This window comes from Schistocerca piceifrons, chromosome 5 (genome assembly GCF_021461385.2).
Source record: "Schistocerca piceifrons isolate TAMUIC-IGC-003096 chromosome 5, iqSchPice1.1, whole genome shotgun sequence".
NCBI lineage: Eukaryota > Metazoa > Arthropoda > Insecta > Orthoptera > Acrididae > Schistocerca > Schistocerca piceifrons.
In genome coordinates, this window is record NC_060142.1 from 154,489,262 (window position 1) to 154,506,994 (window position 17,733).

The following is a 17,733-nucleotide window of genomic DNA, read 5'->3' on the forward strand; positions in this document are numbered from 1 at the left end:
AATCATGTCCACACCCTTCTCTATCCGCTCGCTAACTGCTAGTCTGTCCACCCAAAGAATCTCTCGCCGAGGCCATAGAGCGCTGTCGACTCTATTAATACAGTCTATAGCACTGCCAACATGCAAACACACACATAGGCTACTTACAAGGTAGGAAAAGGTGAACCACAGCGGTAATGACTTCGGGAAAAGCTGTCAGACGTTACACGACAGATACAGTCGAGCAAAATCTCCGGCAACAGTATCGACTCCAGTCCGGCCCTAGCAACGACAGGAAAATCGTTAAACGTCGGCAGAAGAACCCGAGACGAAAATACGTCAAATAGTGTTCACATAAGGCTTTACAATGCAGCTTTACGTTGCGTTCATCATTTCTAACCTCAGTGTCACACTCGCGCCACTGTACCGCATTCTTGATTACGTTTAATAAGTTGGTTTGTGTGTTACGCAAAATACGTTAAAATATGTTGTATCCAGATAGTCTGTAAGCTAGTGGGGATTAATCGTGTTGGTAAAATGAAATTTATATTTTTGTTGTAAGAGTGGTAACACGTGTGATGCTGCAGGCGACGGCCAGGAGGACCACCACGCCGGGGAGTGCGCGCTGCTGGCGGAGTGGGGGCTGCGTCCGCCGGCAGAGGGCGGCTGGCCGCGGCCGGTGGTTCGCGCCTGCGCCGCCGTGCGCTGCCTGGCGCTGCCCGCTTCCGACCAGAGGCTGCTGGCCGCGCTGCAGGCGCACCAACACCCGCGCTACCGCCATGAGGTACAGCGTCCAGTCTCGCTCCTTCACAAGGAAAGGCTCCGCGACATAGCTCACATCATAAGAGTTGCTGAATGTTAGACTAATGTCGCACCATATCTAACACAGTTCACTTAGTGCTGTGAAAGTTACTAACATCCAATAGACACGTGAGGCAGTACTGATCCTACCACTTATCTTAGAAGATCAATTAAGGAAAGGCAAACCTACATTTCCAGCATTTGTAGACTTAGAGAAAAATTAGACAATGTTGGCTCGAATACTCTTTCAAATTATGAAGGTGGCAGGGGTCAAATACAGGGAGCGAAAGGTTGTTTACAATTTGTACAGAAACCAGATGGCAGTTATCAGTCGAGGGACATGAAAAGGACGCAGGGTTGGGAAGGGAGTGAGACAGGGTTGTAGCCTACCCCCGATGTTATTCAATCTGTATATTTAGCAAGCAGTAAACGAAAGAAAAGAAAAATTCGGAGTAGAATTAAAATCCATGGAGAAGAAATAAAAAATTTTGAGGTCCGCCGATGACATTGTAATTCTGTCAGAGACAGCAAAGGACCTGCAAGAGCAGCTGAACGAAATGGAAAGTGTCTTGAAAGGAGGATATAAGATGAACATCAACAAAAGCAAAACAAGGATAATGGAATGTAGTCGAGTTAAGTCGGGTGATGCTGAGGGAATTAGATTAGGAAATGAGACACTTAAAGAAGTAAAGGAGTTTTGCTATTTGGGGAGCAAAATAACTGATGATGGTCGAAGTAGAGAGGATATAAAATGTAGACTGGCAATGGCAAGGAAAGCGTTTCTGAAGCAGAGAAATTTAACATCGAGTATTGATTTAAGTGTTAGGAAGTCGTTTCTGAAAGTATTTGTATGGAGTGTAGCCATGTATGAAAGTGAAACGTGGACGATAGTTTGGACAAGAGGAGAATTTGGTGCTACAGAAGAATGCAGAAAATTAGATAGGTACATCACGTAACTAATGAGGACCTACTGAATGGCATTAAGGAAACAAGAAATTTGTGCCACATCTTGACTAAAATAAGGGATCGGTTGATAGGACAAATTCTGAGACATCAAGGGATCACCAATGTTGTATTGGAGGGCGGGGTGGAGGGTAAAAATCGTAGAGGCAGACCAAGACATGAGTACAATAAGCAGATTCAGAAGGACGTAGGTTGCAGTAGGTACTGGGAGATGAAGCTTGCACAAGATAGAGTAGCATGGAGAGCTGCATCAAACCAGCCTCTGGACTGAAGACCACAACAACACAGTTGCAAACTGACTTTAAAAATCAGGAATAACGTGACATAAGCTGAAATATTTCTATTAGGAAATTTACAAATGCGCCATGAATTAGCTGTACTCGGTAAAGTTGATCTCCCTTTCCAGCCGGAAGCTGCCGCAGTGTGTCTCTGGCGTCCCTGCTACCACTGGAGGTGCACATATCCGATGGATACGTCGATGCAGCGCCACGCCAAGGAGTGGTGTAACCATGTGACATGAATGGGTACTCTGGCTCATAGGACCTTAATAGACAACTACTACTTAAAGCCAATGTGTGGTGCTGCGGACATTGGTGGACAAGTCGTCAGTTCAGTGGCGGGGCGTGCATGGTGCAATGCCCACGCTGGTTTTTGTGTGTCAGTGTGGCTGGCTCAGGTATTGCTGAGATGGTGTATAGGGGCGATTTCTGTAGCCAACGGATGGATAACCTCAGTGAAGAGAAGGCAGTTAGGAACAGCCAGTGAAGACCACCAGCAGCTTGGAGTACAAGTGCTGCCGCTTAGAGACGAAGCAGGAAGCTTGAGGCAAAGCAGCGAGACAGCCTCTTATACGGGATCCGAGGTTGGTGGTGGCTGATTGTCAACAGCGGCCATAGTTCTGGCCAGAGCATCAGATGGTGTTCGGCGTCTCCGTTCCAGGGAACACAGCATACCTGGGAGTTTGTTTTCGGATATGACTAGTATAGGAAACCTCTGCGGCCAGTACAGGCTCCTAATGCACACAGTTGAGTCAGGAGTGGCCTACTGAAATAGTCTATTCATCAAATTTGTGACGCACAAGAAGGCCGCCATTAGGTCTAGTGCTTTCAGTTGAAAAAGTTTTACTTGGTCAATGTGTCTAGAGCGATTTTATTTGCCATTGCTGTTGAATTTCGTTTTCCCGTTCATGCCTTCTGCGTGCATCTGAGTAGGTTTTACAGCTAATGTTCTCTCTTTCGTATTGCCTGTCTAGTACAGAGTTGAACCTATTTTTGGTGCATTTAAGATTCGGTTTATGGGTAAGAGGTTTTATTTTATTAGGTATTCTCCTTTTTACTATGGTTTTTTCATGTTATTTGGTGCCCCTTTTACTAAAAGGCTTCTGTTTGTGTAAGGGTGTTACTTTAGTATATGAATCTGTGCCTCCTTTATTGTAGAGTTGATTCTTGCGGGGAATGTTGTTTAATGGTTTATAATCTTGTATTATGTCGTACTTGATATTTTGTTAATCGAAGCATTGAGTTCTTTGCTTGTTTCTTATTCTTTACGGGCTCTGGGATTTTTAGACCCAGTAACAAATTTTGTTAAGCGTTCATAACCCCACAAGCCCCACGCACCTTCCACTTCCGTCGTACCACACAAATGATTTTCATCTTCCATTTTGCTCCTTGTGCTCTCTTCAGCGGAATCCTGATAAGACTTCAGAAAAACATAAACCTATTTTATCGGAAAGTACCAGAAGTCAATATGTTTAAAAAATGCTTTTCTTTCATTATTTGGATTTTGTGCCAATCCTTAAGACTAAAAGCACTAACCTTACTCCATAATTCACATGGTGTCTATTGGGGGAGATACAACACTTCTCTCCATTTTCCAACGCGTCAATAATGTAAAGAACGGTATCACAAAACCACCAAACGCTGACACGTCTCCATTAGGAGAATCAATTTTCTTCATTAGACGAATATCGTTACAAGGAACCTTCCTTTAAGTTTATGTAATGGTATCCGTGGCTTTAAGATAGATGCTTGACGGAAACTGCTGTTTGTCCGTAAATACATAAAAATTACAGCAGTTTTCGTATTCCATACCACTCTTCGGCATTAACAAATCGTTTGGCTCGTGATCCCATTCTTTAAATACGGCGAAGTTGTGTCGCGCTGTTTACACAAAAAAGTTTGGACATGAATAATTTTGTTTAATCTAATTACTTCATCTTCAAAAGACGTCTTTGCTCAATATTCAGATGTTGGGTCAGACGCAGCTACAGGTTTCGAAATGGTTTCTTCTGTGTCGGGAACAGCTTCTATTACTTTTGACATTTTATCAATGACAGCTGCGCTCGCTTATTTTGTACATTAAATATTTTAGGTACCGTATCCCATACCGGTCTTCTGCATTCATAAATCGTTTTGGCTGGAGATGCGATCATCAGATTTCCGCTCTGTTATAAAGGCATTATAAGTCTTACTGCAGGAGCTAAAGTTGTTCTATTTACTATCTATTTCGTGTCCCTAAAAGGAAACGTTAGTCTTCAGTGCATGTGCGCAGATTACGAGAGAGAAGAAACTAAACAATACTGCATTGCGAGACTTCGTACTTCTCAGGGAACTTACGAAACCTAAAAACACAAGTTTTTAATGTTTTCTGAATTCATTGTGCCGTGTACACCTTTTTGTAAAAATTGTTACAATAAAAACTATACAATACGCATTCGTCAAATATTGTATTGAACATTGTAGTCTACAAGCCGCTTGTCACAGTGTACAACAAAACTTAGCAAAAGCTTAACTGCAATTGTTCTCTATACGGAAACTGAAGATTTAGCGGGCGATACCCCACTCACAAGAAGGGCACAGAGGCTTTTTTTTTTACGTGGTGCACAGTGCGCAAACACGCTTGGAGTTTTTATCAGTAAATTCTTCAGCACTATACACAAAATACAAATAAGAAACTAACGTAACTGAAGCAAGGAACGCAAGTGAAAAGAATCCAGGCACATCACCATGCACTGCACTACACTGCTGGATGGAGTACTCTCTCTTGGTGTCCCACACAGCAGTTTCATGGTTCTTCCGGGAAAGTCCACTCTCCTCACGAGCAGCACTGCTAACTATACGGTTTACATGCTACACACAAATGGTGTTAGTCTTCTGAACGTGAAAGCTGCAATACGAGAAAAGATATAAAACGATATCTTATTTTGAGTACCATGTATAGTCCCATAGTGCTTAGTCATTTTAATGTATAGTAAGTGCAATGCGTGATTAAAACTGTAGGCGCTTTGGGTGTGTGTAGGGTGTGAAATTTAGTACAGTTCCCACCACAGGCTAGTTGGCCATCGAGCCAAACTGAGTTTGGATAATACACTCCTGGAAATTGAAATAAGAACACCGTGAATTCATTGTCCCAGGAAGGGGAAACTTTATTGACACTTTCTTGGGGTCAGATACATCACATGATCACACTGACAGAACCACAGGCACATAGACATAGACACAGGCAACAGAGCATGCACAATGTCGGCACTAGTACAGAGTATATCCACCTTTCGCAGCAATGCAGGCTGCTATTCTCCCATGAAGACGATCGTAGAGATGCTGGATGTAGTCCTGTGGAACGGCTTGCCATGCCATTTCCACCTGGCGCCTCAGTTGGACCAGCGTTCGTGCTGGACGTGCAGACCGCGTGAGACGACGCTTCATCCAGTCCCAAACATGCTCAATGGGGGACAGATCCGGAGATCTTGCTGGCCAGGGTAGTTGACTTACACCTTCTAGAGCACGTTGGGTGGCACGGGATACATGCGGACGTGCATTGTCCTGTTGGAACAGCAAGTTCCCTTGCCGGTCTAGGAATGGTAGAACGATGGGTTCGATGACGGTTTGGATGTTCCGTGCACTATTCAGTGTCCCCTCGACGATCACCAGTGGTGTACGGCCAGTGTAGGAGATCGCTCCCCACACCATGATGCCGGGTGTTGGCCCTGTGTGCCTCGGTCGTATGCAGTCCTGATTGTGGCGCTCACCTGCACGGCGCCAAACACGCATACGACCATCATTGGCACCAAGGCAGAAGCGACTCTCATCGCTGAAGACGACACGTCTCCATTCGTCCCTCCATTCACGCCTGTCGCGACACCACTGGAGGCGGGCTGCACGATGTTGGGGCGTGAGCGGAAGACGGCCTAACGGTGTGCGGGACCGTAGCCCAGCTTCATGGAGACGGTTGCGAATGGTCCTCGCCGATACCCCAGGAGCAACAGTGTCCCTAATTTGCTGGGAAGTGGCGGTGCGGTCCCCTACGGCACTGCGTAGGATCCTACGGTCTCGGCGTGCATCCGTGCGTCGCTGCGGTCCGGTCCCAGGTCGACGGGCACGTGCACCTTCCGCCGACCACTGGCGACAACATCGATGCACTGTGGAGACCTCACGCCCCACGTGTTGAGCAATTCGGCGGTACGTCCACCCGGCCTCCCGCATGCCCACTATACGCTCTCGCTCAAAGTCCGTCAACTGCACATACGGTTCACGTCCACGCTGTCGCGGCATGCTACCAGTGTTAAAGACTGCGATGGAGCTCCGTATGCCACGGCAAACTGGCTGACACTGACGGCGGCGGTGCACAAATGCTGCGCAGCTAGCGCCATTCTACGGCCAACACCGCGGTTCCTGGTGTGTCCGCTGTGCCGTGCGTGTGATCATTGCTTGTACAGCCCTCTCGCAGTGTCCGGAGCAAGTATGGTGGGTCTGACACACCGGTGTCAATGTGTTCTTTTTTCCATTTCCAGGAGTGTATATAATGGTACGTCACTCCAATCTGCTTGATCTCTAACCCAGAATCCATCAGTTGTAGTGCCTGGCGGCTGATGGCATGCGGTGCTCTCGGCAATCCACGATCAGATGCTTTCTGGCTGATGAATCTGAAGAACATGCTTGCTTGAGCAACAGTCGAACACTCTAAAACAGCTGGATCAGGACAGCACGTACAACAGTGGTTTTGAGGTGCCTTGTTGGAAACTCATTAACTCATCGAAAGTAAGTCACACCCACTAGCCTTAGCTCGTTAGAAATGTAACACCTGCAATGCAAACTACTTGCCATGCGATTCAAAGGAGATCGTTTTGTGTACCCAATGGTATAGCATAGCGTCACGCAAAGTGCTAGGCCAATATGACGATTATGAAGGTAATATGGCAGCGTCCACTCTTCTCGGATCCTATACACAGTCATGCGCTACTGTAGTGCGGTGGGCAGACCAGGGTTCATCCTGAAAGACAACATGGTACCAGTCCTGTGTCCAGTGGTTGTTGAAGGGGGCACCACTGACAGCACGCCCTCTCAGCTGCCACATCTAGGGGAGCCGCTTCAGTGGTCACCGTACCAATAGTTCGCGGTGCTGCGGAGTTCGTCGCTCTGTTCTGTGTACCTGCATGCTGAACAAACCCCACTTCTTGACTCGTGACGTGGCTGTATATGCAACAACACGGTCTTTACCATTGGGTGGCAGTCACGTTGGGCTGCTGAGATCTTACGTTAGGTTGAGTGTGTGAAAGGTGGCAAAACTTATGGTTTCGGCGACTTCCACATTACCGACATTTGAGATGCAATTTATAGTCATATGTCGATAGAATTCATTTGATTTGAAAATAGCATATTCCTTTAATAAAAGCAAAGATTATCCGATAATGTGTGCCAATGCATGTAGTACTCGTAGGCTTTTCTTTCTTGAGAATTAAATTTAGCTGGGCTAGCAATGTCACAGACAGCAGATCACACGACCACAGAGGAACTGTTGAAATTTTAAGAGAGATTACTATCGACCCCACGTTCCTAAAGCGTTTCTCTGCAGCAAGGGTGTTGTAAAGTATGGTTAAACTCCCGGAAGGCGGGCAACAATGAGCCTTGAGTGACGAATGCAGAGAAGATAGCGCCAGTATGCCGGTGGACACTATGCAGGCTCTGTGGAAGCTACAGGTGTTCATGGCTCCATACTCTAGACAGAACACGGCAGGCGAGCTGTGAGGATACTGAAAGTGAGAGACTGAAACTTTCTCGTCCCAAAATACCTGCAGCTGGCCGCTGTTGTATATAGCAGATGGAAATCTTATGAAGGTCGTAGGAAATATGGTTTAACACAAAAATGCGCTCGTTTTGAGGTACCGACAGGACAGAGCCAAAACAGATTCCTTTCTTTAGCTGTAGGCCTCTGGCCGCGAAAATGCGGGAATTTCCTTGGTCAGCCTGGTTCGACGTAGAGAAGTGAGAGGACGCTCCCGGAGAACTGACTTTTGTCATTGGATGCCTGCTGGTGAAAGGCTCGTATTGGCGCCCGAAGAAGGAGCGAATGATACAGGGAAGACAGGAGGAACTAAGATGACACTTCGTCCGCTGGTAGTGAATTACTTCGAATTCTGCTCGCAGAATTCGGTGTGGATAGTAGTTATTCTACTCTTCAGCCCCAACTGGGGCATGCTGTAAAGTTTGTGTTAGGTATCTTATCGGGAACTGCAGGCATCGTCCGACACAGTGGCCGCCGACAGCTGCACTCTATGCTTCGGCCTCCATCAGTTACTTTGCTGCCCCAATAGCAAAACTCATATATTTAGTGTCTCTCTTCCTGATCTAATTTATGACAACTTTCTCTGTCCTTTTACATAATTAGCTGCAAATAGTTTTTCTTGCCGTTTTAACATATGTTCACAACAAGCTTGTTTTGGCATCTGTGCCATTTTCGAGTGTTCCTATTTGACAATACATTTATAATGCATTTTATTCTACACCTATGTCACAGTACAATGATATTATACTTCTGTCTAGATGGAATGAGTCCATAAAACATTTTGGAAAGTAATTTCATTTATTAACTGCACTGTTAATATAGATCATGTATTTACGTTCCTTAGAAATTTTGGGTTACTTTTTGACACTTGTGAAACGACGGTCGTTCCAGTGATGCATTGAAGTAAATTATACCTTAGGTAGTCAGATTTTTTTTGTCATGGATATTTTGCATTATGTAGACATGTGATCTTAATATGTCTAGTTTTTTTTCTATCATGGTATTAAAGTTTTCCACTCAATTTAAATGTTTGAGATCCATTTGTTCTTTTAGGATCTCTTCGTACATCTATCTGTATGTTCGTATAAATTTCTAATTCTTCCAAAATTTTCTTGCTTTGATCTTTTAGTTTCCTATGTAGAATTTTCAAAGTATTTTCTATTATGTTCAGTTTGTGATTAATTGTTAAGTGTAGGCAAAAACTCGATTGGTTGCTTTTGCAGTCTCTGGTGTGTTCTTTAAATCTTATACTAAAACTTCGTTCTGTGTGTCCAGTGTAGAAGCTGTTGCTGTCGTCACAGGAAATTTTGTATACAACTGGATTAGAGGAGATCGCTTGTTGTTGTTGTTATCAGCTTTGTAAGTTGTTAGTTCAAAATGTTAGTTGTATTTCTGTATTTTTAACAATTTGTTTATTCTGTGTGATGTGTTGCCCATACATGTTGTTGGTACATATATCAGTTTGCCTTTGGTATTGTCATCTCTTCTCAATGTTACGTCTTCATGTATGTTTGATTTAGGCTTACTGATAGATTTTGAGTGCTAAAGATGGGTCGAAATTAGTTTTTGTGCTGTTAATTGCAGTGTTGAATCTGTTTTACTGCTTTTTCTACCAGTAGCAAATTTAGTTCTATTGATCATTGATTTAAAGTATGCGTATTTGTGACCTGGGATGCAATGAATTTTTATTGATGTTTGTAGTTGTAAGTTTTCTATAAATCTAAAATTTGTACTGCTAATTGTAGTTGCTTATTTTTAGGTCTAAGAAATTTATGGATTTGTTGTTTTCTGTTTCTATTGTAAATTTTACTTTTGGGTGCAGATTGTTTAATTGCTGATGAATTGTCTGTATATCATTGTCTTAATTTAGTAGTAATGTATCGTCTACATACCAGTAATAAATAATTTTGTTGAGGGATGGGGAACTGGAGGTAAAAAGTTTTTCTTCTTCTGCACTGAGAAATGTCTGCGATAGTACCTGCTACGCAATTTCTCATTGCTACCGCATTTTTGTGTGTGTATCCTCTTATAAAATTCAAAGTAATCATGTGATAGTGAGTTATAGTAATTTCATGCTTTGATAAGTGTCAACAGGGTTTTCCTTTCTATGTCTGAGGAGATTGTCCCTTATAATTTTAGTTCTCTCAGCTAATGGTATTTTCGTGTACCGATTTATTATATTGAAATAGATGAACTTGCCAGCTTGGGGGATTTCTTTATTTTTAATTCTATGGGCTAGGTTTAGAGTTTTTCATGCCATATTTTCTATTTTATGTGTAGTTCATTCAATACAGTGTTAACCTTTTTACTTATGTTGTATGTCGGGCTGCCTATGTAATTTATTTTTGGACTGACTGGGACAGTTTACTTGTGCACTTTGCGTGGCTGTGCCTTATTGTAACTGACTGAGACTACTTCTACAGGGTAATCAATCGTTAACTCAATCGCTTTCAGGGCTCGCTTCTGGCAGGATAGGCCAGGTATGGTGCCCACTGCGGGAGTGGTAGGTCTGAAAGAAATATTAGTATGGTTTGTCGTGCCAGTTCTTAGTTACATACAAAACATAAACACTTAGAAATAAAAGTAAATTACTCACGTTTCATAAGCAAGGAGACGCTGGAAGTGTCTCCCTCCATTGTTGAATCATTTCTGACATCTAGTTGGGAAATTGCCCGTTACTCTGTTCTGTCTGAGAAATGGCAGGAATATCTTGACGAATGTTAGTTTTGAGTTCATCTGAAGTGTATGGATTTGATTTCTACACTTTCTCTTTTAATGCCCCCCAAAGATAAAAATCACAGAGGGTTAAATTGAAGACTGAGGAGGCGACTTGTTGTTAATGATCAATCTACATTGGAACACGTCATGTGAATTTCCTGTAGTAAGAAATTGGCTGTATGTGTTGTCACAGAGCCCTGCTGAAAAGTCGCAAAAGCACATTCTCTTTCAGTTAATTGGCCAAAAAGGTCCCAAATTTTTCTCACATATCTCGCTGTTGTTTCCTGGAAAAAGTACTCTAGCCACTAATAGCATAATACACTATTTCTTTATCATGCAAGAGAGCCTCGTGTATTAAGTAACGCTTTTGAAAACTCGAGTAACGGTTATTTTGTGGATTAACTTTTCCACTTAGGAAAAACCATGATTCGTCCAAAAAGTAAGCTGAGGGTAAATTGCTCCCATGCACCTTTTTCAAATTTCTTTCACAAAACCGTAACCTTTTTGGTTAGTCACCCCGTTTAAGTTGTTGCACTGTGGTTGTTATATAGGGCTGTAACTTCAGCAACTTCGTAACAGTTTGAAAAGAGCCATAGGAAATTGCCCTTTGCTGAGAAACATATCGACGTGATTTTCTAAGAGATCTTACCAGAGCATGCCCAAAGTTATCGATAGTTTTTCTGCGAGAACTGTACATGGTTGTCTGTTTCCTGTGAAGAAAAATCCTCGTTCCACAAAATTTATCAATCGATGAAACTCAGTCCGATTAGGAACCTGAACATCGTGAAATTCCTCTGGAATAACCTGTTTACGGCACATGCTGATTCTGCACTAAAGAGTGAATCATGCACGAACACACTTTAGCGAGTAGAACACTTGCAATTCGGCAGTTTCGCTTGCATTTCGGCAGTTTCGCTTGCATTTCGGCAGTTTCGCTTGCATTTCGGCAGTTTCGCTTGCATTTCGGCAGTTTCGCTTGCATTTCGGCAGTTTCGCTTGCATTTCGGCAGTTTCGCTTGCATTTCGGCAGTTTCGCTTGCATTTCGGCAGTTTCGCTTGCATTTCGGCAGTTTCGCTTGCATTTCGGCAGTTTCGCTTGCATTTCGGCAGTTTCGCTTGCATTTCGGCAGTTTCGCTTGCATTTCGGCAGTTTCGCTTGCAACACTTTCAATCAATACACAGTATTCCGTTGTCTAACACACACATGCTATCTGTGCAATAATTCTACAAATAAGCCTCGCAGTGGAGGGGAAGTATACTCTCCACCAGGTAGCTGGCTGCCGGCGGTTGCGTTAAGGGTTGGTCACCCTGTAGTGTATCACTGATACTGTGAGCTGGGTTTCTCACGATCTGCGCCTGCCGGAGGCCTGTGAGTGAAGGTGGTGCCGGCAGATGGAGCTGCTGTCGCGGCTGTGTGGGGGGGCGGGTCCCCCCGGAGCGCCTGCGAGCGGCGGGGCGCGCGGCGCGCGTGCTGGACACGAACGCGTTCGAGACACCGCTGGACGGCAGCCGGCGGCCGGAGGCGCTGTCGGGGCGGCTGCGCGGCCTCTACCCGCTGGCCGCCATGATGAACCACGCGTGCTCGCCCAACACCACGCACGGCTACGACGCGCAGCACGCCATGGTGGTGCGCGCCGCCGTCGACGTGGCCCGCGGCCAGGAGCTCACCACGTCGTACGCCCCGCTGATGTGGGGCACGGCCGCGCGGCGCGCCCACCTGCTCGACACCAAGGGCTTCCTCTGCCGCTGCGACCGCTGCCGCGACCCCCAGGTACCGTCTGCTCACTCCCACCACTTTCAGAACGGTTAAGCAGTCAGCTGACGGGACAAAATCTTAGTCGCTCCCTTAAGGGGAGTTTTACAGTCTTTGGCCCGAAAAAAGCATGTTCTTTCAGACATTTTCCTGGGATATGTTATAGATGTCAATGTCAAATTTGGTCAAAATGTTTATTGATGTTTCCTCTAAAAACTGGAATTTTTTCGACCGGAAATGTCGAAGAGCAAAGGCGGAAGTGCCGTCGGAACAAAACACAATTTCGATGCAGACCACCACTCGCAGTATGTCACAGGTTAGCTGGCTCGCCTCAAATAAAAATTGAGTGGACGTTGGTGAAGTATATAAGGTTCTTTAGAGTTGTACCTCGCTCAAGTCATTTGGACAATAGGAAAAAATGGCGGCCATTTGAAAAAATAGGGCTTTTCATCGATTTTTCGACTTCGTTGGCCAAGTAAAATTATTTATAGTTGATGGATCGGAATAAAAGTGGTACAACTCCTAGACAATTTAGTTAACTTCGTCGGAAACAATCATGCCAATCGGTTCAGTAGATCTGAAGTTATCATACCGCGTGATAAAAAGTCATTTCGTGAAAAAATTTTGACTACATATAAATGCAATATTATTCAACTTACTTCAATCTGCTGTCCAGGTCCATAAACTAGTCCTTCCTCTTCCCCATAGAGGGCGTTCTGCTCGATTTGGGCCATCCTGCGCTGCTAGAGAGCCGCTCGTACGGCCGGTAATAATAATAATAATCAGCGTAGGGTATTGGTGGCCGGGAGACCCCTCGCGGGGCGGTTCGGCCGCCGCTCCACAAGTTCTTTAACGCCACTACGGCGACTTACGAGTGAATGAGGATGAAATGATGATGAAAGACACACAACACCCAGTCATTTAGAGGCAGACAAAATCCCTGACCCTGCCGCGAATCGAACCCGGGACCCCGTGCGCGGGAAACGAGAACGCTACCGCAAGACCAAGAGCCGCGGACGTACGGCCGATGACAAGCGGTTTTCGGCCGCTTGAATTCGGTGGTCGTCCGAATGCTCGGCGAACTGAGTCAATTAGAATCCCAGGGTGACCTCCACCGTTGTCAAGGTCTTCAGAATTGCTGAATACCCTTCGTTAAAGCTGCTCACTTTCAGGAAAGTTGCAGTCTCCACAGTTTTCGCATCAGAATGCAAACGCTTGGGGGCTAACTTCCAAACACATGCGTTCACTTTCATTTGAACTTTGTGTTTTCTCCCAAGCACCGGTACAATAACTCGTCTTCCGAAAGGGCCTCGTAGATCGGATGAATCATTTTTTTGAACTTTTTTGGAGAGCGGATGGTCGTGTTGATATTCGTCCAGATGTCCAGTAGAGTATGCAATGCGCCACTTTTAGCAACTAGTTTCCCCAGCCGGACAATTTTGGTGTTGTGGGTGGTCATCCATCGAACACTTGTGGAAATACGTTGCCCAAATTGCCTTCATCTGTTCCACCGAATTGGAATGACGTCGGATTGCGAAGCCGTAGTCCCTCGTAAGCTCCTTGATCACTTGAGCAAGCACATAGAATAATTTTTCGCGGCTGCAAAGTCGAAATTCCCGAAAAAAACTGGTGCGTGAAAAAGGCCGATTTCAGGCAGGTGCATTTTTTGATCAACCGTGAATAACAAACATTTCCGTTCCGTATTCGGAAAAACCGTTTCACGGGTGAATTCTAAACACTTTTATGGATCCAAAAACGCAATTTTTAAAAAATCGATAGTTTGAACCAAAATATAGTGAATCTCCCCTTAAAAGCCGCATACTGGTCGCTGCAGAGCGCTGTAGATAGTGTAGAACCGTTGACAGGCGGTCATGCGGCTGCCTGAGTGGCGATGTTCAACCGACTCTACGAATAATTGGGTGAAAGGAATGGAAAACAATGGGCAACAGGTAAGAAGGAAGGAGTGACTTCAAAGCGCAGAGGGAACTGCGGCAATGCAACGACGAGAGCTGAAAATTTGTGGGGGAAGAGGACTCGACCCTGGATGCTCCACTTCTCTAGAAGGGTTGCCTTAACTGTCTCGCCCATCTGGATCCCTTTCGCCGCACCACTAAGAGCCTCGCCCATTAAGCTCCTACTCGCAGAGATCTGATTGTCGTAGGAGATCGAACGTTGGTTGTGCGTCAGCACTGACATTTTTTCGTCAAACAGCCATTGCGCCTACAGAACTATAAATTTGAGTGGGGTCTGTTCTGTCGTACATATTCGACACAACACACAACGATGGTTGGAACTTAAATAGTGGCAACTATTTATTCACAATAGATACAAAGGAGTTAAATGTTTGCACCTCTTACTGTCCTTCAACGTATTCACCAGCGTTGTGTAGAGCACGTTGCCAGCGATGGGGAAGGCGTAGTATACCGTTAGCAGAGCCTGTTCTGCTGATAGTGCAAATGGTCTACTGCCTGTCGAATCTCTGGAACAGTTCTGAAGCGAATGCCAACATCAGCGCACAGTATTACTGTTCGTTTTTGGAGCATCAGCTGCGACCAGCTTTGCAAAAGAAGCGGAGACATTTTATAACAAACACACCCATCATTTTGCACGACAATGCGCGGGAGCATACAGCGCAAGCTGTGGCTGTTCTGTTCGGTCGATGGGACTGGGAAGTACTATACCATCCACCATACTCCCCGGACTAAAGTCCTTGTGACTTTCATTTGATTCCGAAGATGAAGGAACCACTTCGTGGCATCGCTTCAGGACTGTTCCAGAGATTCGACAGGCAATAGACCGCTCCATTCGCCCCACCAACAGAACAGGCTCTGCTAACGGTTTACTGCGCCTTCTCCACATCGCTGGCAACGGGCTCTACACAACGCTGGTGACTGCTTTCAAGGACAGTAACAGGTGCAAACACACAACTCTTTTCTGTCGGTTGTGAATAAATAGTTGCCACTATTTAAGTTCCAACCATCGTATAAATGTTGTAAGATGGGTCGACGTGGAGGCGTAGAATGGCAGAAAGGCTCTATTGTGTTTGGACGTGCACATAACTACACTCCGAATGAAGTTGAAATTTTTGTTGTATTATCAACGGAGACCCTCCGACATTTTTTCTGATATGACGTCTGGGGAACTAACTTCAGAACTTCTTTTGGGAAAGAGAAGAGAGATGGCTTGCAATGATCCACTGGATGAAAGCAATGAAACATACCAAATATTACATTCAAGAAACTCTAAACTTCAGAGAACTCATGCGTAGTTGCCAGATACAGGGGTTGGGCAGAAACATGGAAACACCGTGAAAAATGCACCCTTGGACATAAATGCAGATGATGATCAAGCTTGCAGGTTTCACTGTTGTATTTCACCACAAATGGAATCTCTGCAATATCCTCAGTAATAAGTTTCAAATGTCATTCGTGGTCAGAGCAGTGTTCCCTGCATTCGTAAGTACATTGTGTGGAAGCTTAGAGTATATGAACGTAGGCAAATTGTTAGTGCTCGTATAGTAGGTGTTTCAGTAACCTAGGTGTGTGTGTGTGTGTGTGTGTGTGTGTGTGTGTGTGTCTGTCTGTCTGTGGAGTTCAGGTATGCATGCCAATGTAGCCAGCAGAAGGTGAAGAGATAGAAAACATATGAGGATATTGAACAGGTAATGTAGTATGTAAAGAGGATGAGAATCTAATAGTAATGAGGGTCGGGAGTGCGGTTGTAGGTGGAGCTAAATTGTTGAGGGAGAATATGGACTTGGTACTAGGACTGAGAGAGGAGAAAGGCTTATTGAGTGCCGTGATAAATTTCAGATAGTAAAAGTGAATACTCTGTTCAAGAATCACTAGATGTGGTAATGTACTTGAAAAAGGCTGGCAGGTACGGGAAGGTTTCAGTTAGACTACATCATGGTGAAGGACGCTTTCCGAAACTAGATATTGGACTGGTAACAGATATAGACTCAGATTACAATGTAGTAGTAATGAAGAGTAGGCTGAAGTTTGAGACTAATCAAGAAGAATCAATGTGAAAAGAAGTGGGTTCAGGAGTACTAAGGAATGAAGAGATAAGCTTTAAGTTCTCTGGGGGAATAGCTCAGTAGGCAGTACAGTTGAAGAGGAATAGTCGTATTTAAAAAGGGCAATCATTTAAGTTGGGAAGGATAACGTAGGTATAAAGGAGATAACTGCAAAATACCATGAGTAACAGAAGAAATACTTTAGTTCATCAATGAAAGAAGGAAGTAAACAAATTTTCAGAGAAATTCAGGAATACAAGACAAAGTTACTTAGGAATGACATAAATAGAAAGTGCAGGGAAGCTAAGGCGAAATGGCTACATGAAAAATGTGGAGAAATCGAAAAAGAAAAGATTGTCGGAAGAATCGACTCAGCGTACAGAAAAGTCAAGACAACCTTCGTTGAAATTAAAAGCAAGGGTGGTAACATTAAGAATGCAGTGGGCATTCCATTGTTAAATGCAGAAGAGAGTGGGAATAGGTGGAAAGAGTACATTGAAGGCTTCTGTGAGGGGTAACGTTAATTTAAAATTTTAAGTTTTAATTTTTAATTGCACTACCTTTCAAGTCCCCTGGGATATATGCTTTTGTCATCTATAATTTTATTTATATCATTTCGCAATGTTATACGTCTACGTTTGACCGCAAGATTACGTGAACAGTCATGTATTTCAGTTGCTGCTGTAGGAAATGTATGATACTGCTTTATCACCCGCTCCTAAGATTACCACTGAACCAGAATTATTAGTGCCAAACATCTGCCCAAGCTTCGAGAATTCTGCTTGTTAATTAATTCAACCAAAAGAAAGGAGAGGCTGCTTTCAACCATCACAAGGAAGTCTAAATAAAAACAGCATATTTTTACTCCAAAACACATTTTTTAGCCGTGGTGTTGCGTCCCAAACTTGTGTTGCTTGGGATGGGGCTCAGGGAGAAAGGTCAACCGAATGTTGCTCTAAGTGAGAGAAAGTCTTGACCTGACTATGTCGCTAAAATTCCCTTTTACAAAAGTTAATGATTGGAATTAGTACCGAATCACGAAAATGAATTATCTTAAAACTTCTAACTGTATTCAGAACTGTACCCTCAAACTAGGAAAAATTTGCTCTGAGGGAGTTGTATCCACGAAGGACCGAGTCTTCACACAGAGACAGTGACTGGCTAACAACATTTTATCTATTGAAAGAACCTGTCAATAGTAACACTGTCTGCACCCACTGCACGAAACGCAGGAGTCCTTAGTAAGCCAGCTGGAACTCCGTGTACTGTTACGAACTACTGCAGAAACTCTGCTCGGCCAGTAACTTCGGCTGTTTCTGCCAGTCTCTCTCTCTCTCTCTCTCCCTCTCTCTCTCTCTCTCTCTCCCTCTCTCTCTCTCTCTCTCTCTCTCCCTCTCTCCCTCCCTCCCGCCCGCCCGCTAGGACCTGCCTGTCCCATATC

General features: G+C 44.5%; 1 protein-coding gene across 1 annotated transcript in view; it reads left to right on the forward strand.

Annotated features, from left to right (window-relative positions):
- Positions 1-17,733, forward strand: part of LOC124798821 (SET domain-containing protein SmydA-8-like) — a 207,404-nt gene that overhangs the window by 68,009 nt on the left and 121,662 nt on the right. The window contains exons 3-5 of the mRNA XM_047262350.1: positions 567-763; positions 9,077-9,162; positions 11,914-12,292. Of these exons, the coding sequence (XP_047118306.1) occupies positions 567-763; positions 9,077-9,162; positions 11,914-12,292 (662 nt within the window). The remainder of the gene's footprint in view (positions 1-566; positions 764-9,076; positions 9,163-11,913; positions 12,293-17,733) is intronic.